Source organism: Sorex fumeus, unplaced genomic scaffold (assembly GCF_029834395.1).
Source record: "Sorex fumeus unplaced genomic scaffold, SorFum_2.1 ptg000078l, whole genome shotgun sequence".
Lineage (NCBI taxonomy): Eukaryota > Metazoa > Chordata > Mammalia > Eulipotyphla > Soricidae > Sorex > Sorex fumeus.
The window spans coordinates 5,621,556-5,648,111 of record NW_026606135.1 but is presented as its reverse complement, the minus strand read 5'-3'; the positions used below and the strand labels follow the sequence as shown (position 1 = coordinate 5,648,111).

At 42.9% G+C, this 26,556-nt stretch overlaps 1 protein-coding gene across 2 annotated transcripts in view; it reads right to left on the bottom strand.

Annotated features, from left to right (window-relative positions):
- Positions 1–4,204, bottom strand: part of WASHC2A (WASH complex subunit 2A) — a 56,925-nt gene extending 52,721 nt beyond the window's left edge. For both annotated transcript variants that reach the window (XM_056130415.1, XM_056130416.1), the window contains exons 1-3: positions 4,184–4,204; positions 3,948–4,070; positions 2,681–2,845 (exon numbers count right to left, since the gene is read on the bottom strand). In XM_056130415.1, coding sequence (XP_055986390.1) covers positions 2,681–2,845; positions 3,948–4,070 — 288 coding nt within the window. In that variant the 5' untranslated portion in view covers positions 4,184–4,204. The remainder of the gene's footprint in view (positions 1–2,680; positions 2,846–3,947; positions 4,071–4,183) is intronic.
- Between the last annotated feature and the right edge of the window lie 22,352 nt (positions 4,205–26,556).

The window sequence follows — 26,556 nt, the reverse complement described above, 5'->3', positions numbered from 1 at the left end:
TTCTAGAACCCCAGCAGCCATACCCATATCCCATAGCACCACCAACTAAACTCAGGGCCCAGTTCTACAGATCCTGGAGTTTCTCAAGCATGCTGCAGCAAATATAACTACGAGACATCTTCAAATTCCACAATACTGACATCTTAGTGGAAGCACACCAAATTAGAAAGGAAAGTAACATAGAAGCCAACTAAACTCGGTGAATAATAATACAGAAGGCTCAAGTAGCAACAAACACCGTAGTAAAACCTTGGACGAATTTAATGACCCTATAATGAGATATAACAATTTTCACAAATTTCCTTTTTACTGAAGTATGTCTAGAGTCATTGAGTTGTATATATGAAGTAAATGTAAAGTAAATTATTTTGTGCCTGCGAAGGGGGAAGGCTTGAGTGATGGATGGCAAAACGGGGACAAAAATAGAGCGAAGTTTACACTGGTGGTAGAATTGGTGCTAGAACATGGAATGTCCATAACAATTGTACTGTGAACAACTTTATTAACCATGATGTTTAAATAAAGTGGGGGGCAGGGAAGAACATTTGGAAAGATGACAAGGAAAGAGGTGAAGGTGAACTGGAGAAAAAGAAACCAGGGGCTGGGATTTCCCAACAGACTATAAAAAAAACTCTTTTATAGAAAGTCCTTTGAATGTACATGTTCTACCATTTGTTCACTCAAATATTCCCCAAGACTCTAAATAGCAAGTTTTTGCTAAAAGAAAAAAAAATTCACAAAAGAACAGGACTCGACTCCTATTGGGAAAGTTACATATCAACAAACATAAAATTGCAATTGTAGGAAGTGCTATAAAGAAGTCATGAACTAGATCACTAATGTTGCAGGACAAAATCCCTAAATTAGCAGATTAATGAAGTACTAAAAATTGTATTCCCTCCAGAGTTCCCTCTTGGGCTGTTACCAAACATACTAATTTCTCTTGCCCTAGAAAGCACTGATTGTTCTTTGGCTTCAGTAACTCTGTAATGTAGTATGTGACTGACAGCTGCTTCCAGGGTTAATTATCAAAATCCAGAAACCTACCTGGCTTTGAACATTTTCCCAATTGATTTAAAAACAAACAAACAAACAGTACTATCATTCAAGCCAGAACAGTAGTGTATAACCTCCAAACCTCAGGATTTGAAGAAAATACATACAAAGCTGAATCACTCTCAAGTGCATTATCAGCATACATATTTTCTTCAGTCTTATTAATGATAAACTTGCAGGCTATCGAATGTAGCCTGCCCACAGGGCAGAGTCTGGCAAACTCCCCGTGGTGTACCAAATATGCCAAATACCAGTAACAATGATGGGTCTCATTCTCCTAAAGAGCCTTGAATATAATCTCAGGGCTAGGATGAAAGAGACGTTACTGGGGCCTACTCGAGGCAATCGACGAATAACAGGATGATGAATGAATGAATTAATGAATCATTAGCCATAGTATTAATACCATCTGCTCTGCCACCGAGCGGAAGAAGATTTAACATGCAAATGGACACGTGGCCCTCGTGGAAGTTGAAGTAGTAATAATTTAGCAGTATTGACAAGCATACTCAGAGAGGAATGCTGGTTACAGACTAGATGGGAAGAGATAAAAGGGATAAATAAAAGGGATGCAGAGTCGGGCTGGATTGACAGTACAGTGGGCAGGGTGTTTGCCTTGCACGCAGTCAACCTGGCTTCAATTCCCAGCATCCCATATGGTCCCCCAAGCACCACCAGGAGTAATTCCTGAGTGCAAAGCCATAACCCCTGTGCATCGCTGGGTGTGACCCAAGAAGAAAAAAAATGGGGAGGGGGGATACAGAGAGAGAAAACCCAGGAAATAAACTGAGTAAAAATTGTTTAATAAACACAACACAAAATTAAAAGATCCTGGGGGTCAGGGAGATGGTTCAAAGGTCAGTATATCTGATACCCAGCACTGCACAGCTCACCAAGCATGCTAGGAGCTACCCTGAGCGCTGGCGGAGGAATAGTCACCCCCATTCACCACAGCATCTCTGAGTGCAACCCAGGAACAACCAACAAAAACAAAACAAAAGGAAATTATTACAAACTCAACATCTAACGAAACATAAATTTAACAAAATAGGTGAAAAAAGAGCAGAGCAGAAGACTGCAATTCAGAAAACCAAGTTTAATATGTCCCTGTCAACAGAGACACTAATTGATACCAAAGTGGTACAGATTCATCAGATAAAAAAGAAGTCTAATTCTCTCATTCATTGACCAGTTTAGAGCCCCAGCACTGACTTCAGAGAAAAGCTGAGCATGTCATCCGACAAGAAAGATACAGAATGAGACCAACAAGCAGATTGTATTTTTTTATTTTGAGATTTGTGGGCCACACCTGGCAGTGCACAGGAGTTACTCCTGGCTCTGCACTCAGGAATTACTCAGGGCAGGACTAAGGAACTATATGGAATCCTGGAGAATGACCAAACATGATGGCCTATCAGTGTCTGTATTGCAAAGCAAACCATAATGCCCCGAAGTTGAAAGAGATTAAGAAGAATAAGTGCCTGCTATAGAGGCGATGCACATCCATCCCCTCCCCCCCAGCCCCCATACCAGGGACATTGGTGGTCGGAAATGTTCACTAGTGGAGAAATGGAGGATGGGTGTTGAAACATTGTATGACTGAAACTTTAACAAAGTAACTCACGTTCTCAATGAACTGGGTGTTAGACAGCATAAGGAAGTCATTGAAGACATTATGCAGGCGGCAATCTGTGGCTTTAGTTTCCCGGATTAGTCCGTCCACTTGTTTCTTGATTTCATGGGTCCTGGAGATAGTCTGCTGTGAGAATTCCTGTAGAAACTGCAAAAGCTATTTAAAAAACAAAAAACAGCATAAATATAACATGCATCTACTTTATGTGTCGAAATAAAAAACACTCCTTTCACCTTTGTGAGACTATGCTTGTGAACAGCAATGCAAAAAGAAAAGCTGCTTTTGGCAGTACAGTAATCAGAAGCACTGAGTAACTACAGAACTGTTGCTCACGAAGGAAGTCTAAAATCCTGTTTGCCATCTTTAGGGATCCCACACAAAGGGTGAAGAATGTTATTTGTATGCTTTTGTATGTATATCCAAATCTCAACTGTAAACACGCCCAGTTCATCCTCATTTACAAGTTTAAAGTAATTTCAGTCAAAACAAGATGTCTTGGAACTAAACAATCCGATGACCCGGAGCAATAGTACTTCCTTGCATGCGAACAACCCAGGTTCGATCACCCGCATCCCATTCGATTCCCCAAGCTCAGGAGTAATTCCTGCGCGCAGAGCCCGGAGTATCCTCTGAGCACCGCTGGGTGGAGCCCCCAAACAAAAACAAAATCCCAGCGGCAAGAAATAGGGCAGCGGGTAGTGGGCTTGCATTGCATGCGTGCAACAAGGGTTCCCATCCTTAGCAACTCGGGGCACTGTCAGAAGTGATCCCTGAGTACAGAGTCCTGAGCACCGTCGGGCATGCCCCTCCCCCCCCCCCCAAAAAAAAAACACAAGACAGCAACAATCCTAGTCTTTTGGGAAACCCAGTTCTGAAGGCTGGAGCCGCGGCCTCAGGAGCCCCACCTGCAGGCTGCGCCCCCTCTGACTCCATCACCACCCTCCTCCAGGTGCGTGCGGGTGCAGCACCGCGTTTCCAAACGGTGCCACTAGGACCGCGCCACGCTGGGACCCCACCTGGCCCCAGCGGTTGGAAGGTGGGAAGGGAAGGCGCGCTAGAAAACCCGAACCGGGCCCCGAACCAGCTGTGTGCGGGCCTTCAGGAGGCCAAGGCCAGCGGGCCGCCCAGGGGGGCGTTTCCGGGCAGAGGAGACACGCGTTCTTCTCCAGTGGACCGGAGGCTGCGGGGCGTCCCGGGGCAGGGGGGCTGGGGGCCCGGTTCCCACCCCATCCCCTCCCCGCCCGGGCCCGCCGCTCACGCCCGCGTCGGCCGCCAGCGACCAGCTCTGGCTGCTCCTGCGGATCTCCTCCACCGACCAGGGCCGCTCCCACACGGGCTCCGACGCGGGCGGCCGCTCCGGCTCCCCGGCGCGCTGGCTCATCTGCAGTGACAAGGGCGACAGGGAGGCTGAGCGGCGAGCGGCAGCGTCGCCGGCCCCGCCCGAGCCCGAGCCCGAGCCCGAGCCCGAGCCCGGCCCCGGCCCGCAGCCCTCACCGTCACGGCCTCCGGGCTCCCCCGTACCGCGCCCGCCCAGACGGAGGGATCGGCGCCCACGTGACCCAGTCTCACGTGACGGCGCGAGCACGTGACCGGATGCGGTCACGGGCCTGCGTGGAGCTGGGGGTTCAGGGAAGCCGGAGATCCCCGGTCCGGAGGTGCTGAAGGAGCAGGGTCAGTCTGGTTTCTAAGCCGGCTCCAGGATTAAGATTTCGGTGCTGCATCTGCCCCGTAGCTCGCCGTCGGGCGGCGGCATCCGGAGGGATGCCCCGGAGGAACCCCACCTGGGGCTACCGGTCCCGATCTATAGGCAGAGAAAAAGCCCGCAGCCCCTGTGCCTCCGATCTGCGTGCCGGGGGGTCGCATGTGGACTCACCCATCCGGCCGTCTTTTTGTTTCTGACATGCTTGTGTTAAACTCTGGGGGGGACCTTGCCAAAAATCCGTTTCACCCTGGCATTGCCTTCAGGTTTTCATAGGACAGGCCAAATTCTATAAATAACCTGATTCCCTACCGGATAAGTCAAAGTCCGTTCACCTTGCCCCCCCCCTTGGTACCCCCACTCTAGTTCTTAGTTTATCTTAGCTTCGTATTTTGTTCAAGTACTTTTGATACACAGATAGGGAAGGCCCCCTCCCAAGGCAATGGCAACAGCTGACCTTACAGAAAATAGAAACTAAGGCCTGGTAAGACCCTCACCTCACATATCTACAGCAACAGACCCAGAGAAGCTCCTGCAGAAACAAAAGGCCAGGAAAGGAATTTCCAAGAAGACCATCACCACAACCAAGCCCCTCCAGGCAACCTCCTTAGCAATGGACTTTTACCTAGGTAGAAGCCCCACAAGGGGCAGGTTGGAGAACACCCGTTAAAGGCCACCCTGAACAAAGGAAACGCATCCATATGCTGCCAGAGCCCAAGTGTTCCTTGTACCTAGGTGGCTGAGCACATGCGGTGCCCGAACACATGTGTCTCAGTTTATCTCCCCTCTTGAGATATGTACTTTCATGCTTTCATGCCTAATGTTGGGATGTGTGTAGGGTCTCTCTCTGCCCTTGGAGAAATCTGGATTCTCTCCTAAGCACGTTACTCTCCAGTTTCCCACTTTCTCTTCTTCCTTCCCTTCAAAATCTCCAAATAAAATCTGTTTTACTTCTCTGTCTACTCCTGAAATTCTTTACTGCGAGGTGAGACAAGAACCCAGTAACCCTAGGTCCTGAGGCAGATGTGGAGAAAGTGACCATCTTCCTCCTCCCCACTTCACATAAGTCACCAATGGGGCCCACGGACATCACCATCTAAGTCTTTTGAGCTGGGACAATATTTTTTTCAGTTAAAACCAAAATTTTTTAATTTAATTTAATTTTTTTTATTATGAAACACCATGAGGTACAGTTGCAGACTTACAAATTTTTGTTCTTGGGTTTCAGTTATACAATGATCGAGTACCCATAACTCTACCATTGCCCATTCTCCACCAACACTGATCCCAGTATCCCTCCCACCCCCCATCCCCCCCATCCCACCCGTCCTCTGTGGCAGGGCATTCCCTTTTGTTCTCTCTCTCCTTTTGGGTGCTGTGGTTTGCAAAAGAGGCATTGAGTGGCAGTCATGTTCGGTCTATAGTCTACTCTTAGCACACATCTCCCATCCTGGAGGATCCTCCCAACACCCTTTATTTGGTGTTCCCTTCTCTGTCTGAGCTGCCTTTTCGCCCAGCATGTGCGGCTGGCCTCCAAGCCATGGAGTGAACCTCCTGGTACTTATCTCGGCTATTCTTGGGTATTAGTCTCCTATTTTGTTACTTTATGTTCCCCAGATGAATGCAATCTTTCTATGTCTATCCCTCTCTTTCTGACTCATTTCACTTAGCATGATACTTTCCATGTAGTACCACTTGTATGTAAATTTCATGACTTCATCTTTTCTAACAGCTACATAGTACTCCATTGTGTAGATGTACCAAAGTTTCTTTAACCAGTCATCTGTTCTCAAGCACTCAGGTTTTTTCCAGATTCTAGCTATTGTAAACAGTGCTGCAACGAACAAACATGTGCAGATGTCACTTAGACTATACTTTTTTGCCTCTCTGGGATATATTCCCAGGTATGATATTGCTGGGTCAAATGGGAGCTCAATTTCTAATTTTTTGGGAATCATCCATATATTTTCCAAAAGGGCTGAACCAGTCAGCATTCCCACCAGCAATGAAGGAGGGTCCCTTTCTTGCCACATTCGCACCAACACCAGTTGCTTTTGCTCTTTTGGATGTGGGCCAGTCTCTGTGGTGTGAAATGATATCTCATTGTGGTTTTGATCTGCATCTCCCTGATGATTAATGATTTAGAGCATTTTCTCATGTGCCTTTTAGCCATTCGGATTTTTTCTTTGAGAAAGTTTCTGTTCATTTCATCACCCTATTTTTTGATGGGATTGGATGTTTTCTTCTTGTGGAGTTCAACCAGTACTTTGTATATCCTTGATATCAACCCCTTGTCGGATGTGTATTGGGCAAATATCCCTTCCCATTCTGTAAACTGTCTTTGTATTTTGATCACTGTTTCTTTTAAGGTGCAGAAGCTTCTTAGTTTAAGATGAACCATTTGTCTATCTCTGTTTTCACTTGCTTGGCCAGTGGCGTGACATCTTTGAAGATACCATTAGCTTCAATGTCAAGGAGGGTTTTGCCAACTTTGTCTTCAGTGTACCTTAAGACCAAAATTTCTTATCTTCCTGCTTTCCAGGGACAGTTTTCTTCCCTAGGAAAAGATACGTATCTTGCAAGGAAGTTTTATTAAATTTGATAGTATTTGTAATTAGAATAAATTGCCCTCCTTCCGAGTGCTGGCTTTAGGGAGTTTCAGACTGAGTGTTAGTGCTCTTTTCCTTACAGCCTGCCTTTCATTTTCCTTCCTCTAGGCAAAGGGATCACAGGGGTTCGAGTCAGCCCAGAGACTAGTCCCAGCACCAAGTCAATGGTGAAGGAAAGGAAAGAAAAGATTTTTTTTTCTTTTTGGGTCACACCCGGTGATGCTCAGGGGTTACTCCTGGCTCTGCACTCAGGAATTACTCCTTGCAGTGCGCAGGGGACCATATGGGATGCAGGGAATCGAACCCGGGTTGGCCGCATTCAAGGCAAACGCCCTAACTGCTGTGCTATCCTCCAGCCCCCCAGGAAAGGAAAGATTAAGGAGTTTTAGACAACCACTTTTAGATGCCAGCTAGTTTACTGCTGCATTAAAAATTCCAAAGGTGTGCCAGAGAGAGGGTGTGTAAGTAAGAAACTTGCTTTGTATACTGTAGCCAACCCCAGTCCCATGCCTGACACTTTATTTGATTCTCTAAGCAGCTATTGGGGTCACTCCAGAGCACAGAGCCAGGAACAGCATCTGAACAATACTTGGTGTGCATTGTTCAAAAGATCAAAAGAAAAAATAAAACTTCAAAGGAATGCAGTATAATTAGCAGTACTAGAAGAATTCAATACTGGGCCTGGAGAAATAGAACAGCAGTAAAGTGTTTTCCTTGTGTACTGTCCAAACAAGGCTTGGATCTCCAGTATCCCATATGGTTCCCAGGCCTCTACAGGAATGATCCCTAAGCACAGCCAGGTGCCAATAGTCTTTCTCTGCGTATCTCACTACAATCTGCTCAGCATGAATGGGAGCTCCTCTGCTCTGAGGTCTGGTTTTAACTAAGACCGTATCCTCACTGCTGTAGCTGTAAATCTTGAGCACTTACACAAAAGACCACAAGGTGGTAATATACTATCAGTAAATGAGCTGCATTTCTCTTGATAAATTAAAAGGCGTGCTTTTAGAATGGAAAGTTTCTTTATTAAATGTGAGCAAATATTTGATTCCTGAGACCATATATGTTCCCCTGAGCGCCACTAAGAGTAATCTCTGAGCACCGCCAGGTGTGAGCCCCTCACACCTGGCAATATATCAAAAAGGCAACAAAAAGGCAATATATCACTTTAATTTATATATAATTAACCATCTGCATCCTTCTAAGATAAAACCCACTTGATTTTGATGTATGATCTATTTAATATACTCATCTGGGATTTTATTGAGAATCATTTCATCTATATTCCTTGATCTGCTTTTTTTTAGTGATTTTCTGTCTGCTTTTGATATCAAGGTAATGTTGGTCTTGTAGAAACTGGTAGAGTTCCCACTTCTTTAACTTTCTGGGGAGGTTGAGAAAAATGAGTCCTCTTTGAAGGTTTGAAAGAACGCACCAGAAAATCTGTACAATTCTGGGGTTTTGTTTTGGGGGAGATTGTTTTTCACTAATGTTTCAACCTTCATGACATTAAGAGGTCTATTAATAGATTGCCTACTTTCTCCTGACTCAGTCTTGGGAGGTTTTAAAACTTTAAGACATTATCTATTATCTATTTCTTCTAGATTACCTTAATTTAATGGCATAAAGTTATTCACAGTAATATTGCATAATTTTTTGTTTTTATGACTTATCTGTTGCAAAATCTTTTTCTAATTTTATATGATTCATCACACTTTTATCTGTTTGTGTCTAGTCAAAGATTTGTCAATCTTATTAATTCTCTCAAAAAAACATTTTGGTTTCACTGATCTTCTGTATTGTGTTTTTTAATTTATATCATTGGATTCTGAGGTCCTTGTAATTCCAACATCTTGACTGATTAAAGACTGAATTTCTTTCTTGAGAATGTAACTTGAAGGTCTTGAAAATAAATAAATAAATCACATTAAGTGAAAACAATTTTTCCCTGAAGGTAGTCTCTGTGCTGAAAACTGTACTTAGTGATTCTCTAAAGTCACATGTCCTCACAGGTAAGTAATTTTTTAGCTTTAAGATACATCTACACAAATAAATGTCAGAAGACAAAAAGGACAAATACTCAAATACTGTATACAATTACGATTATTTGAGTACCTAAATAGTCACATGGAGAAAACATAATCGTGATTGTTGGAAGTTTGGGGAAGGGGCCTCCTTATTAGTCATCTGATAAATAGTTTCAGTTTAGAATGGAAAATTCGCCGGCGATGCACGGGGGTTACTCCTGGCTCTGTACTCAGGAATTACCCTTGGTAATGCTCAGGGACCATATGGGATGCTGGGAATTGAACCCGGGTCGCCACATGCAAGGTAAATGCCCTACTGGCTATGCTATTGCTCCAGCCCAACGTGGTTCATTTCAGAAAGAAGGTTGGGAGGGACACTGACCTAGGAAAGATTATATGCCTGCACAGTGCGCCCTCTAGCGGTTGAATGAGACATCAGCCAAAGATGCGCTAGACTTTCAAACTTAATTGAAGCACGAAACCCAAGAGGAAGACTGGGCTAAGGCAAAAACCCCACCCTTAGGCCTTTAGACATATCTTGGGATCAACTTTCAGCCCCCGAAAAATGCCTAGAGTTGGTGAGGACTGTGGTGGCCAAAGAGTTGGTCAGCCATCCTCCAGCTGGTCCCAGTTCCAGAATCATGTCTGTTGGTCAGCTTTCCCCACACTTCTTTTGACAGATGATGCGATTCAAAAACAAAAATGAGAAAAAAAAAGAAAAGAAGACATAATCCTTACTTTCTTTGGGGGGAAGATGGGAGGAGTAGGGACTTGGAGTCAAACCTGGCTCTGTGTACAAAGATCACTCGTAGTGAAGCCTCAGGGGACCATATGTAGTGCTGTGGAGTGAATTGAACCCACGTTGGCTTCATGCAAGGCAAGCTTACCCATTGTACTACTTCTCTGACCTGGTTCTTGCTTCCATGGAAATAAATTTTGTGACAGAGATAACAATTATCTACATGCTATATGGAATTAAGAATGATATCAGAGTAGTGGGTTTTTAGTTGCTTGGTTGGTTGGTTAGATTTTGGGCCACACCCAAGTGGTGCTTGGGGAGTACTCTGCCTCTGCCTGGGGTTGTTCCAGGCAATTCTCAGGGAACCATGTGGTGCTAGGGATCAGGCTCTGTCTTCATGCAAAGCCTGCGCCCAGCCCATTGTGCTATCTCTCCTTCCTCAGAGCAGGGTGTTAATCCCACAACACAAATAATTTTTTTTGCACCATACCACTTTTTTATAAGGTTTACTACATCCTGCCTTTGGCATGTCTTGAACTTTTCACCACCCACTTGGTAATTTGGAAAGACAGTTGTGAATACTTGAGTCCTGGGACGAGAATGGGCAGGTTATCTGGGTTGGCTCATTTCTACACTGAGGTCCAAGTGTGGCATTTTTGAACTTAAAAGAACACCGAACTCTTAAATGTGATTTCTACATGGTAGATTGTGGTTGGACTCTGGAGAAAAGTTTAGTCTCTGCAGGTGAGTGCATGGAGGGAAGAGACTTGTAATAATGCTGATGAATGATTGCCTCCTGGAGGAGGTAAACTTGGAAGTGAAGGAATGAACTTTAGAATGTCAGGAGGAAAGTGCCCTGAGGCAAAACCTGACATATTCTTGCTATTAGGGATATGGAAGGGGGATGAATTTAACAACAGACAAATCAATATTTGAACCATGGGAACACCTACAAGAGCGATTAGAGGCCACCCTAAATGCCTCTATCCCTCTTGGAGAGCCTGGCAAGCTACCAAGAGTATCCCGCCCACATGGCAGAGCCTGGAAAGCTATCAATATGCCAAAAACAGTAAATACAATGGGTCTCATTTCCCTGACCCTGAAAGAGCCACCAATATGGCAGTGTTAAGAATTATGAGGAAGGAGAGACTGATAAAATCTCAAGGCCAAACTAGGCTGCCAAAACAAGGAAAGACTAAAACGACTGTCTGTACTTTCAACGCAAGTATGCTGGCATCGGATGCATCCATCCAGGACTTGATGGTGCAAGCACGAAAGATCAAGTACGACATCATTGGTCTGACCCAGATGAGAAGGCATCAACCACATCACGCCACATTTTTGACACTGGAGAAGAACTGTTCCTCGGAACATGCGACAAAAGAGGCATCAGTGGTGTCAGTGTCCTTGTCAACACGAACTTGGCAATGGGTATTGATTTATTTGAATGCCTAAAAACCAGAATTGGAAGAGTACACTTGAATAGATGTGGCTCACTGCCGGCAGTTTCTATCTTCATTGTCTACGCACCAACATCCAATTATAATGAAGAAGAAGTTGAGAAGTTCTACATGGAGCTGAAGAAGTTCTATAAAGAAGACCACATCTTCTACAAGATCATTGTTGGTGATTTTAATGCCAAGATAGGACTGAGAAGATCAGCCAAAGAACTCCACATCAGGACCCATTGCCTAGAATGGAACAAATAGGGTGAGAAACTATCTGAGTTCATCATGTCAACCAAGACCATCCATGGTAACTCACAGTTCCAGAAAGCCATATCTAAATGTTGGACATGGGAGTCTCCCGGTGGACGATTCCACAATGAAATTGACCACATCATATTCAATCGACGATGTCGCTGTTGTCCCAAAATTCCAATTGGGATTGGACCACTGTCTCCTTCGTGCAAAATTCTACTTCATGGAGCGGGGAGAAAGGGCTGCAAAGTTTAAGAAGAGAACTCCCAGAAAGATCACCAACTGGGAGCTCTTTTTTTTTTTATTTATTTATTGAATCACTGTGGGAAAGGTTACAAAGCTTTCAGGTTTAGGTCTCAGTCATGCAAATATCAAACACATTTCCCTTTACCAATACTTATTTTTTACCATGAAGAACCCCAATAAAACCCCACCCCCCACCCCTCCCAGTCCCTGTGAGGCAGATGAATTCTAGTTAACACTCTATCTGCTTTGATTAGATTCGCTGTTTCAATAAAAGATTCACCACTATTATTTAGAGTTTATCCCCCCCAAATCAGACATGCTGAAAAAGCATTGTGAAGTGATTTGCTTTCTACAGCTGGGTTCAAAAATTAAATGTTGGTTTTGGATTTCTGCTATTTTATCTATTGACCCTGGAAGTATATCTACTGAAAGTCAGATAGTTAAGAAATTGGTTTCTGTGTTCTGGAGTCGTGTCCGTGCTGGAGAGCCGCTCGTGGGGGGCAACTGGTGGCCTCGGTAGGGCGTGAAGGGCGGACCGAAACGCCCCCCTTCCCATGGGGTTTTAGTCGCCCCCACATCCCCGGCTCATACTTGCTGTCCACAAGGCTCCCATGCGGCCGCCATCTTTCTTTCCAGAGAGGAGAGGGCGAATGGGGCAACACCCTTTCCCCTCCGGCAGACTTGATGGCCTGGATTAACGCATAGTCCGTTCACTTTTCTGCTCCAAGCTGCTGGGTTCTGCATTAAGTCCTTGTGCTTCTGGGGCCGTGGCTATGCTGGAGAGCCGCTCGCAGGGGGCAACTGGTGACCTCAGTAGGGCGTGAAGGACGGACCGGAACACCTCCCTTCCCATGGGGTTTTAGTCGCCCCCACGCCCCCGGCTCATACCTGCTGTCCACAAGGCTCCCATGTGGCCGCCATCTTTCTTTCTAGAGGGAGGAGGGTGGAAGGGAGCAACACCCTTTCCCCTCTGGCAGACTTGATGGCCTGGATTAACGCATAGTCCGTTCACTTTTCTGCTCCAAGCTGCTGGGTTCTGCATTAAGTCCTTGTGCTTCTGGGGCTGTGGCCGTGCTGGAGAGCCGCTCGTGGGGGGCAACTGGTGGCCTCAGTAGGGCGTGAAGGACGGACCGGAAGGCTCCCAACTAGGAGCTCTTTGGTTCTATTGCAGCAACATGGGAAGATGCCGTCGTTGACAACATTGACGAGGAATACGATCGACTGGTTCAGCACCTCCATGATTGTGCGAGAAATGCTGAGAGAGAGATAGGCCATAAAAAGACACCTATCTTCGAAAACTCTCGAAGCTCATTTGCCAGTGTGGCTTGGCGCGAGCCTCAGGCAACCGCAAGTGAACATCCGAGCTCGCATAGCAGTGCAGAGAAGCAATAAAGGAAGACCTCAAAGAGAGAAGAGCAGCAGTGCTGGCAGATGCAGCAGAAAACGGGAAAAGCATTCGCAACGCCCGCCTGTCCTTCGCCAGCTACAAAACCAAGATGACTGCCCTCCAACATCCTGAAGGATCTGTCACATCTTCCAGAAGGGGAATGGAGAAGATTATCCATGACTTCTACTCGGATCTTTTCGATAGCCACATCCACCTGCCCACATACCAAATTCCGCAGGATATTTGTGTATGAGATTTAAATTCTGTTTCAGAGGGATCCATGGGAAGTTCACAGCACTTTAGTTACTTTTCAAGCTATTTTTTAGCACTCTTAACATTTTTACTCACTATTTTTATTTTGACTTTTTCATAATAGACATATCAGAATATACATAACAGAGTTCACGAATAATTCATTCTTGGTGTATTCACATGCACTAAACTTATGTGAGGGTTATGTTGACCATTTTTATTCTGGCCAGTTTTTTAATTTTGGAACCACAACCAATGGTGTCTGGGATTACCCCTACTGTTATACTTTGGGGTAGCTACCTGCATTTGGTGAAGAATCTAGCTCAGGACTTCAGCTTGCAGAGTTTGAGTGAGTTGTCTCCCCAGCCCGTGTGGCCAGTAGCTTTAATAGTGTGTCTGCACTTATTAAGTCATAATATTACAGTCAGAATGTATAAACTTCCCCTCTAGCTTAGTATACTTCAAAATCTGGCATGTTATATCAAAATCACAAATCATCCTGTTAATCGTCGATTGCCTCGAGCAGGCCTCAGTAACGTCTCCATCCTAGCCCTGAGATTATATTCAAGGCGTTTTAGGAGAATAAGACCCATCATTGTTACTGGTATTTGGCATATTGGCTACGCCCCGGGGAGTTTACCAGACTCTGCCGTGTGGGCAGGCTACATTCGGTAGCCTCCCAATTTGTCCAAAGTAGGAATGAGATAAGATGTCATAATAAGATGTCGCGTGGCTGTGAATGCGGCCGCGCGGTTCCGGGAACTGGTTTTTATAGTCTCTGAGTCTTGGCCGCTGATGGGATTACACGGCGCCAGGGGGCCAGTTGGTGGGTGTGACCCCCGCCTACTGGAATTTGGAGGATCTAGGTGGAGGATGCTCGGCCCAAATCCGAGTAGGCTTGGAGATCTCAGCCCTGGAACCCGCGTGACTTTGTCCCTCTGCCAGTACCTTCATATGTGCGGAGAGTGGTCTCAGCATGGTGGTGGCTGGTCCTGGAGGTTTTTGGCTGCCGGAGCCCTGGTCGGGGCGGGGAGGAGAGCTCAACCCACTCCCCTCCAAGGGGCATGTTATATGTATTGGCATAAATTCGTTGGCACGTGAACGAAGTAGTAATTGTGAGAGTGTTTATTCTGGTTGTTAGTAATAATTCACATTTAATTAGGCTGCAAAGTAAGTAATTCTAAAGTTGTCAGGCATCTTTTGTTAGAACAAACTTAACTTCTGATGTGAATGTTTTATTTCCTCACTCCTTTAGCCATTCTTATCTCTCCCATTCCTACTTTGTCCTGACTTTATGATGCAGTGGAATCATTTTTGTGACTAGGAGTAATTGAGGGATCACTTTTGAGACACAATATTCCTTTGATCCAGCTTTGGCTTGAATGCAAATCGAACATGTTAGTGAAGGTCAGTGAAGGGTAAAGTATAAGACAAATGAAAAGGTATTTTCCTTATTGATATGAACATAATAACCTGGTTCAGTATTTTTTTACTTGGCCACAGATTTAGTAAGAACATAATATTGGCTAAATTCTGAACTTTATTTTGGCATTATTGCTAGTTCCCCAGACTTGAGGAGGGAAATATTTTATCACTTGTTTGCTTCTGTGGGAAAAACCACAAGAAAACAAGTTTACCATAGAAAATCAGGGATAACATTATATCATCATGACAATAGACATGATAATAACATGTTTTTCTCATCCTTGGTCATGATATGGCAGGAAGCTGGAGTTAGTCCACAGCCCTATTCCTGAAATTATACCAAAGCTCTGTGCTACCAACTGGAATTTATGTGGTACTGCAAAATCTTAAGGGTCAAACAGCAGCATTACATGTAAATATGGATAATGTTTTCCCTTTGACTCACCTACTGTTGGTTGTGAATCTAAAGCTGAGGTTTGATGGGTAATATGTAACCGCCATCAAATTATCTCAGGACCCTCTCTGGGATACTGGTTCTAGTTAAATCCAATGAATGCTTAATTGAGGTGAATTTTATTGTCATATAATTTTGACTTACTCTTAATATTTGTAAAATAGCTTCATATTCATAGTTCAGAGAAATTATTTTATTTAAAAGTAATTGTAAGGTAGAGAGATAGTACAGGGGTTATGACACTTGCCTTGTACACACTTGACACTGGCTCGATCCCCAGTATTACATATGGTCTCTGAGCACTGCCAGGATTGATCCCTAAGCTCTGCCAGTGCTTAACTCAAGGAAATGGAAAAATACATGAAAAGGTAACTTATTGAAGACTTGAGATGCTGATACAAAGTTCTGGAGCACATTCTTTACATCCAGAAGCTCTGGGTTCAATCTGTAGCACCACATGAGTCTTCAGCAATGCTAGGAGAAACCTCTGAGCATTGTGCAGGGAGCAGCCACCAGCTCCACTAGAATTATACAGATACTTAAAACAAATTAAAATTAAAAACAAATTGAAAGGAAATGATAGTGCTGTGTGAATTTTGTCCTCTAGATGATGAAATATGTAGGCTATAAGGATTATTTTTAGAGAATAGAGAACTAAACAAAGACATACTGTGACAATTATAACCAGCAAATAGCACTGTAACACTGTCCTCCCGTTGTTCATCGATTTGCTCGAGCTGGAACCAGTAAGTCTCCATTGTGAGACTTGTTGTTACTGTTTTTGTCATATAGAATATGCCACGGGGAGTTTGCCAGGCTCTGCCGTGCGGACAGGATACTCTTAGTAGCTTGCCAGGCTTTCGGAGAGGGACGGAGGAATCGAACCCAGGTCGGCCGTGAGCCAGGCAAATGCCCTATCCGCTGTGCTATTGCTCCAGCCCTAACCAGGCAAATAAGTAGTACTACTTTGTGCCTAGAATTGCACTGCACATTATATCTATATTAATTTATATAAGTCTTGTTGAATTATGCCAATCATTATTTTCCCTATCTCATGTGGAGGGAAACAAATGGTTAACTAAAGTTGCACAGCATTTAAGTGGCAGAGTTCTAATGGTCTAGCCCCACAGTTACCTTTTTGCTATTATGCATTATTACCATTATTATTATTATTGCTAATAAAATAATAATATTATTATCATTGCCGGACAAAATGGCAGGCTACTGAATGTAACCTGCCCACACGGCGGAGTCTGGCAAACTCCCTATGGTGTACCCAATATGCCAAATACCAGTAACAATGATGGGCCTCATTCTCTTAACCCTGGAAGAGCTTTTAATATGGCACTTTTTAAAAATCTCAGGGCTAGGACTAAGGAGACGTTACTGGGGCCTGCTTGCGGCAATCGACGAACAACAGGACGGTCGTGATGGTGATTATCATTGCTAGTATTATTAGTACATATGGGTCTAGCCCCATTTGTAGCCTCTTAGCTGCTGTATCTTATTACCGCCCCTGCTCTGTTCACTGTGATACTCCCAGCACCTAGAAAAGTGTTTACATACCACCTCCATATAGTAGTAGGTGCTGAAACAACGTGCTGCTTCAAAGCATTCTGAGCGTTCAAGGCAGCACTGAACTGAGAACAAATTTAAGTGAGAAACGGGAGAGCCAGAAACAGACATAAATGTGGTGGCTGGTGTTGGTGGGCCACAGGTGGGAATGGCTATGTAAGGGCCTGAAACCAAGCCAAGGGCTTGAGCAGCTATGTTGCAACCCTAATCTCTGCAGGAGCAGGAAACATTCCAGTAGTAAGTCTGTAAGCTTTCTGTTTTTCAGCAGGAGCCTAAAATCAGAGACGCTTTGAGACTTTGGTGTGGGGAGGGTGGACCTGGTCTAAGACTGGAGCAGGTAGGCTTAGGAGGGGCTGGTGAGGAGCCGCTGGTGCCCTGTCTCCCTAGTTCTTCCACCTTATTACAGGCTAGTTGTGGTAGGTGACATCACTACCTTATTAAGGGGTGGTTGGAGCATGTGATGGAGGCCTTGATTCTTGTGCACAGTCATCAATCAGCAAAGAATTCAAAGAAACACACACACACACACACACACACACACACACACACACACATGACTTCTGCAGCAACAAAGTGAGCAAATTTATTAAGGCACAAGACACTGACTGGGTTGTCTTTGTGCATCATATCCCAACCCTGTTAATACTGTCAGTCCCTTTCTTATGAAAAGGGGCCAGAAAAGCTCTCCCTGCTCTTGTCCAAAGTTAATGTTCTTCATGGAGACCTTCCTGCCATCCCTAAAATAGTGGTATCTTGACTGTGTTTCCTGGGAATTCACTTTTATTCTCTTTACTGACATTTAATCCATAGATTGCTTACATTTTCAGTCATTTTTAAAAGGATGTTTTCGTGTTAGAGAGTTTTAGAACTTTTAATAATCTGCTGGACAATACAGATAAATCTGCTCGTACAGCATATTAAAACTTGCTTGATATCCACTTACAAGATCAAAAATTTTTAAATAGTTGGGACATGCATTGGAATTTCAATTCTGATGCAGTTATTTAGATTTTGGAGGATATTATGTGATATTAAATAGCATTGTCATGTGTTTATCTCAGTTTATACTTAAATAGTCACTAACAGAATTTTGCTAGAAAGACACATGTTCTTCAGGAGAAAAATGCACCAGCATTTAAGAGATTATTCAGGCTTTTAATTCTCAAATAAAATCTTCAATCTTAAAAAAATCTCTTGTTTTCTTTCATTCTTTTTTGCTTTAATTTCTTCGCTGCCACACCCAGAAGTGCTAAGACTTACTCTTCTAATGACACTCAGACCACTTACTCCTGGCTGGGCTCAGGGAACCGTATGTGGTGGCAGGGATTTAGCCAGGGTCAGCTATATGCAAGCCAAGGACCTTAACCTCTGTATTATCTCCCTGGCTCACTCGTTTCTATTTTATTTTAATAAGCATTCAACTTCTTTTGACTCAGCTTTCACCAAAAAACATCAGAAAGCAGGTGTTCTTCCTGCAGCTTCTAAGAAAGCCAAAGCCTTTGCCTGGAAGTTGTTGGCAAATCCAATCGGAACTCCTCTCAGAATTCTTCCTAGGAGTCCAATTTTTGCACTGAGAATTTAATGAAAGTTGAACAACCGTAGGAAATGCTCCCACACCAGGATTGTCTTATTCATTTTCTTTATTCTTGCCAGATCAATATATTTGCCTTCATTGGAAAATATATTGATCATATATCACTGACTTATATAATAAACATTTATGATATTTAAAACCTTTTTCATCTTTCAATGTTTACACTTCAGTTTGAACAGTTACTCAGGTTTACAAAAGAGTTTTAAAAATAATACAAGGGCTGCAACAATAACACAGCAAGTAGGGTGTTTGCTTTGCACACAGCCGACCTGGGTTCAATTCCCAGCATCCCGTATGGTCCACTGAGCACTGCCAGGATTAATTCCTGAGTGCAGAGCCAAGAGTAACCTCTGTGCATCACCATCTGTGACCCAAAAAGTAAAAAAGAATAGTACCAATCTCCCCTATGTCCTTTATCCTATTCCCTCAAATGTTTATATTGTACATAAATGCAGTACAAGCAAAATCAGGAACTCAATATTGTTGTATCAATATTATAAAATCTATGTGCTTCACTCAGATCTCATTACTTGTCGTGTGTTCTTTTAGATACAAATTCCATCTAAGGCTAAATAGTACACTTGTCTCATCTCATTAATCTCCTTTAATGTTGGGCAATTTTTTCTTTTGAATAGAAAAATCTTATTTTGTCACTAAAATCACACTCATCAGTTTATCTATATAAAACCAAATTTTTAGGTAATATTTTTTCTTACAACATACCAGGGTTATCAAATGCATCTAAGAAAGTAACAGTTGAAATTCAGTGTATTCTTTAACCACAGCAGTTGTGACATTCCTTATCACTACCCATATGTTCTGATTCCGTTTTGCATATCTTTACACGTTCGTATAAGATTCAATTACAGTATGTAGAGGGAGGAATTTGCAATAGTTGAAAAACTATAAATCTTCACTAAGATGATACTAAACAACATGGAAAATTAAGTGATAGAATAAAACAGTTTTTAAGATAAAGTATACAGGGCTGGAGAGATAGTACAGCAGGTACGGCACTTGCCTTGCACAGAGCTGGTCTGGGTTTGATCCCCAGCATTACATATGGTTCCCAGAGCACTGCCAGGAATAATTCCTGCGTGCAGAGACAGGAGTAAGCCCTGAGCATCACCAGGTGTGGCCCCCAAACTAAAAATAAATAAATAAATAAATAAAAACAAAAAAGAAACAAAACACCACCAACAAGATAAAGTATACAGTAGCAAGGAATCTGACAAAACAACCAGTCTTAGCAAGTGGATGCAAGTTATACTGAGAAATTTGAGGTCTGTGGTCTAAAGGTAACATTTTTCCTTGACCTTTGGTTCTGCTCAAATGTATGGTATTTTGACTTAAGGAACTAGAGAAACTTTTTACTTGGTGACTTCTTTCTTCAAAGAAAAGAGGAAGAGGGTGAGACACATGTTTTACCATGTGAGGCTCTGGTTAGGTCAGGGGCACAAAATGCCCATCCCCTCCCAGCATATGACCCCCCACCCCCAACAACAATAACAACAAACAGAAGGAAAGCCAAAGAATTACTAAACCAAGTATACATAGGCACATGATGACAGTTATTTGGAATTTAAATTAGGGAAGAGCAAGTACTGGATATGGATGTTGTCTTCCTCCACCTTCGCACTTGTATTCTTTTCAAGAATTTATCATCTGTAAGCCTGGCAGCTTGCAGCAGAAAAGTGAATGGACCATGCATTAAACTACGGCACCATGCCTCCCCGGGAGAGAAAGGGTGTTGTTCCCTTCCCCCTTTTTCCCCCCTGGCAGCAAGGTGGCTGCCTCCTCAGAGCTAATTGGAAAGCCAGGTATGAGCCGGCAGTGACGGGGCAACTGCAGTCTCATGGGAAAGGGGTCGGTACCGGCTTGTCCTTCACGCCCTACCGAGCTCACGAGTTGCCCCCCACGAGCGGCTCTCCGGCACAGCCATGGCTCCAGAGGCAAAAGGACTTAATCCAGAGCCTGGCAGCTTGTGGCAGAAAAGTGAATGGACCATGTGTTAAACTATGGCGCCATGTCTCCCTGGGAGGGAAAGGGTGTTGCTCCCTTCTGCCTTTTCTCCCCCCCAGCAGCAAGGTGGCCGCCACCTCAAAGCTTATGGGAAAGCCAGGTATGAGCCAGCAGTGACGGAGCAACTGTAGTCTCATGGGAAGAGGGGCAATACCGACTCGTTCTTCACACCCTACCGAGGTCCTGATTTACCCCCCCCTCCCCCCGTGTGGCTCTCTGGCACAACCATAACACCAGACACACAGAAACCAATCTCTAAATTATCTGGCTCTTTGCAGAAATCCAAAATTGCGTGGCCACAATAGCGGCCGTGCAACATTATATAATTCTCATAACCAACTATAGAAAACAAAGTATTTCACAATGCCTTTTCAGCAATTCTGATTGTTGGGGGGGAAATTCTAAACAATAATGGTGCATCTTTTGTTGAAATGATGAATGTAATCAATGTAGAGAAGAGTTAAGTAGAAATCATCTGCCTCACAGGCATTTGGAGAGGTGGGAGGGGGGATATACTGGGGTTCTTGGTGGTGAAAAATGAGTACTGGTGAAGGGAAAGGTGTTTGATCATTGTATGACCGAGACTTAAACCGGAAAGCTTAGTAACTTTTCCCACAGTGATTCAATAAATAAATATAAGAAGAAAAATAAATAAATAAAACTATGAAAAAAAAGAATTTATCATCTTGTAAATATTGTTTGTTCAATTGATTATACTTTTAAAAAGGATGTTCATCTGACAAATTATGCAATCATTTGAGTTTAGAACAAATGAACTATAGGGTGGGCAGAAGTTCTCATTTTTCACATTCAGTATGAACAATTAGAGAAGTAAATATGGAATATTTTTCCATTTCCTTGTATCCTTTTTATTTCTTTTAATAATGACAAATTTTTCAACATGTGTTTCACATGTTTTGTTAATTTAATTCCTAGATACTTAATATTATCTTGGGCACAATTTTAAGTGGTTTTTCTTAAAACTTTTTTTCTTCTATTTTGTTGCTTGTTTATAGAAATACAAGATATTTTTGTGTGCTGTTTTTTAGCCTGTTACTTTAGTATATTCATTTATTGTTTGTAAGTATTTATGTAGACTCTTTAGGATTGTCATGTGTATTATCATGTCATCTGAAAATAGTGATAGAATGACTTCTTCTTTTCTAATTTGAACCACTTTAATTCTTCTTCCCTAATTGCCTAGTTAGAATTTCCAATATTTCTTACTATATTAAGTAATAGTGTTGAAAGTACACGCTGGGGTGTTTCTGCAGCAAATCTCACCTTTATTCTTTTGCTTCCCTTATTTTTCTGCTTGAACTTTTACACTGACCTTTATTCTAGTGATTTACCCATTGCCTCTTTTTTAAAAAAATTTATTTATTGAATCATGATGAGAAAAGTTACAAAGTTTTCAAGTTTAAGTCTCGGTCATACAATGATTAAACACCCTTTCTTTCACCAGTAATTATTTTTCACCACCAAGAACTCCAATGTACCCCCCTCCCACCCCTCCCGATGCCTGTGAGGCAGATGATTCCTATTTAACTCTATCTCTACTTTGATTACATTCATTATTTCGACAAAAGATGCACCATTATTGTTTGGAATTTCCCCCCAACAATCAGAACTGCTAAAAAGGAATTGTGAAATAATTTGTTTTCTATTGGTGGTTATGAAAACCATATGATGTCACGATGTTGGATTTCGGATATTTTACTAATTAAGTCTGGAGGGATTTCTGCCAAGAGCCGGAGGGGGCAACTCGTGGCCTCGGTAGGGCGTGAAGGATGAGCCGGTACTGCCCCTCTTCCCATGAGACTGCAGTTGCCCCATCACCACCGGCTCATACCTGGCTTTCCAATAAGCTCTGAGGCGGTGGCCCATTGCCTCTTCTTGGGAGTTTCTTCTAAGTGTTTCTGTTTTGAGGGTGCCACGTAGCCTACATATAAATCTTTAAGTTTATTCTTCTTAAATTTAAAGCAAGTAATTATCAAGTTATTCTAGGAAATTCCCTTATTGCTCTCATTCTTTCCTCCACTTTATGTTTTTTTTTTTTATTAGTGAAACACCATGAGGTACAGTTGTAGACTTACAAATTTTTGTGCTTGGGTTTCAGTTATACAATGATCAAGTACCATCCTTCCACCAGTGCTCATTTTCCACCACAAGGGGTTCCAGTATCCCTCCCACCCCCCATCCCCCGCATCCCACCCTGCCTCTGTGGTAGGGCATTCCCTTTTGTTCTCTCTCTCTCTCTCTCTCTCTCTCTCTCTCTCTCTCTCTCTCTCTCTCTCTCTCTCTTCTTTTGGGTTCTGGTCCACTTTATGTTTTTTTATATCTCCTTTGGCTTCAGAGTGGAGTTTTCTTAGCTCTTACAGACTATTTTGTAGTTCTAGCAGAACTTTTGCCATGAGTACCTTTAACTGTCTTTTTGTCTGCAGTGTTTTTTATCACTCCCTTAAGTGGCAGGATAAAAGATTTATTGTGTGTGTGTGTGTGTGTGTGTGTGTGTGTGTGTGTGTGTGTGTGGCATTTGGGAGCCACATCCTACAGTGCTTAGAGCCCATTCTTAGCACTATTCTGGGGAGTCTCCCCTAGTAGTGCTGCTTGAAGAACTGTATGGTGCCAGAAATAGAACTAGAGTAAGCCCCATGCAAGACAAGTACTGTCTCTCCAGTCCAGGACAGAGGATTCTGGTTGGAGATTCTCTGTTATATAATTCTTTGGATATAGCCAAGAGCACTCTTTTCTCGCTCATAGAGTTTCATTTAAGAAATTTGATGAAAGTCATGTGGGAATTCATTTACATGTAGCTATGCTTTCCTTTTGCTGCTCTAAGGAGTCTCTCTTTTTTTCTTGCCATTTTGATTATACTGTGTCTTGATGTGTTTACATTTGGATTTATTTTGTCTAGATTTGTTGGGCTTCCTGGACTGGAGAACATGTGACTCTCCCTAGCTTGGAGAAAGTCTCATCTACCATCAGCGGAATTCCCCTTCCTTCCTTCCTTTTTTTACTTAGAAATTCCTGTGATGTGAATGTTAACCCTCTCCCTCTGTATACCATGTTCCTCTTAATGTTCTCCCTGTATATCATGTTTATTTGATTTCTAAAAAATTCTTTTTTTCTTTATTCCTATACCTTATTTTCAAGGTGACTGGTTTGAGTTTCAACTTCTATTATGATGCTGAGTCCCACTAATGTGTGTTTTAGGTCAGTGACTATACCCTTTTTTTAAAATGTAGGAATACTGCTATTTATTCAGCCACTGATTAGCTGACTGAATTGAGCATGAACTCCACCTTACTTTTTTTCCATAATTTTATTTATTTATACTCTTTAGTTCATTCATTTCTTAATGGAAGGGAGTTTTATTTTTGTTTTATTTCGTGCCTTATTTTTTTTTTGGTTTGGGGGCACACCCAGTGGTGCTTGGTGAACCTTGTGATGCCTGAAATTTAACCCAGGTTCTCTCACATGCCAGGCAAGTACTCTAACACTGAACCACATTCCAGGTCCTGAGAGTTTTTTCATGCTTTCTTTCAAATTTTCTTTTCCACTGACTTCTTAATTTTATTGAACATCACTAAGCTTATTGCTAAAAAGTTTTCCTCATACAATTTTAAAAGTTCTGGCAGGTTTTTAAATCTTTTGAAGCTTCCCCCGCCCTTCCATTGGTGAGGATGAATTTTCCCATTTCTTCAATAGGCTATGTATGGACTAGTGGTAGAGAGCCTAGCACAAGCTGTTCTGAGCAATGATCAACCTTTCATGTTCACCAAAGTGAGTCTGGGCCTGTGGTTTTGAGATTGTGTGGGCATGGAAGTCCTCTGGGGATTCATGACTTATACAGTGTGACTTGTAGCAGCTACAACGCTCCTGAGAACTTGTTGACACAAGCTTACTGTGTCAACTGGTTCCCTAAGATAGACCACGCCAGCATGACAATCCTGTAACTGCAAGCAGCATTATCCTCAGTTAATATGTTTGCATTTACTGGCACCTGACAAACTGCATCACCAAGCTCTAGTTGGTCTGGGGACTGTCCTATGGCCACACCCTAAGTTTATATAGATAAAACTGTATGGTCAACATAGTAGGCAGAGGAAATTCTGCTCCCAGCTTCCCTTATTCTCTGCAGATTAAGTCTGTCAGATTGTATTGGTGAGAGGGGACTTTTCTTTTTTTAATTTTTATTTTATTTTTAAAAAATTTGTTATTAATGAATCACCGTGGGGTACAGTTATAGACTTACAAACTTTCGTGCTTGTGTTTCAGTCATACAGTGGTCGAGTACCCATCCCTCCACCAGTTCCCATTTTCCACCACCAATTGTCACAGCATCCCTCCCACCACCCCCACCCCGTCCCCTCCACCCCACCCTGCCTCTGTGGCTGGGCATTCCTTGTGTTCTCTCTCTCCTTTTGGGTGTTGTGGTTGGCAATAGAGGTATTAAGTGGCCATCATGTTCGGTCTATAGTCTACTTTCAGTCCACATCTCCCATCCCGAGCAGGCCCTCCTAGCACCCTTTACTTGGTGGTCCCTTCTGTATTTGAGCTGCCTTTTCCCCCAGCATGCGAAGCTGGCTTCTAAGCTGTGGAGTAATCCTCCTGGTACTTATCTCTACTGTTCTTGGGTGTTAGTCTTCCATTCTGTTACTTTATATTCCACAAATGAGTGTAATTCTTTCTATGTCTGTCGAAAGGGAACTTTTCTTGTAGTTGTTTTTTTTTTGGTTTGTGGGTTTTTTTTTTTTTTGAGTCTGGAGGAAACACATGTCATTCTACCCACTGGTTTTCGTATTTAAAAAATCGTGGAATTTACCCTTGGGTTATTTCCTGCTCTAGGAGCATTCAGACCGCACTTGCAGAGGGAAGCTGAGAGCTAAAAAATATTTACCTGGATTTACATATTACTTCCAGCTCAGATTTTATGGGAGTGGAGATTTATGTCAGGTGTGGGTTTTGGGCTCATGCTCCCTTTTCTCATGTGCCCTGATGAGAGCAGTCAGTGCAGGCCTTCCTCTTCCCTTTCCCTGGGGTCCTGAATGAGCTCTGAAATTGATCACATCTTGTGTTCCACAGGGAAGATTTTCCTACAGGTAGTGGCTGGGATCTCCAGAGTATTTTCTCAGTGAGGACTCATGTGAATTTCTGTGTTTAATTCAGGTTTTATGTGTTCTTTGAAATGGTATTGTTGGAGCACTGTCAGCTCTTCTGTTTTTTTTTTTCTTAGTAGTAGTATTTAATTTGAATCAAGTTCAGAAAACCAAGGTTACTAAATGATAGCTTATGGTACAGCCTATATGGATGTACTTTAAACATTTTTTTTTGCTTTTTGGGTCACACCTGGTGATGCTCAGGGGTTACTCCTGGCTCATGCACTCAGGAATCACTCCTGGCGGTGCTCGGGGGACCATATGGGATGCTGGGAATTGAACCTGTGTTGGCCATGTTGACTGCGTGCAAGGCAAACGCCCTACCCGCTGTGCTATCACTCCAGCCCCTACTTTAAACATTTTAATATGAGAGAATCAGTGCTCATTATGAATGTAGAGAAGATTTCAACTCTTCGTTTTCTTTTTTTTTTTTTAAATTTTATTGAATCTCCGTGAGATAGTTACAAGCTTTCATGTTTTGGTTACAATCACACAATGATCCAACACCCATCCATCCACAAGTGCACATTCCCCACCACCAATATCCCCAGTATAACTCCCCTTTCCCACCCTCCCTCTGCCTTCATAGCAGACATTATTCCCCATAATCTGTCTCTACTTTTGGGCATTGTGGTTTGCAATACAGACCCTGACAGGTTATCATGTTTGGTACTTTACCTGTTTTCTGCATACATCTCCCATCCCCACTGATTCCTTCATCCATCTTTTTCTTAGTGATTCTCTTTTCTATTCAAGTGCCTTCTCCTCTTTGCTCATGAGTCAGGCTTCCAGCTATGGAGCAATCTATCTGTCCCATGTATCTACTATCCTTAGGTGTCAGCCTCATGTTATGTTGTTTCATACTCCACAAATGAGTGCAGTCATTCTATGTCTGTTCCTCTCTTTCTGACTCATTTCACTTAGCATGATACTCTCCATGTCTATCCATTTATAAGCAAAGTTCATGACTTCATCT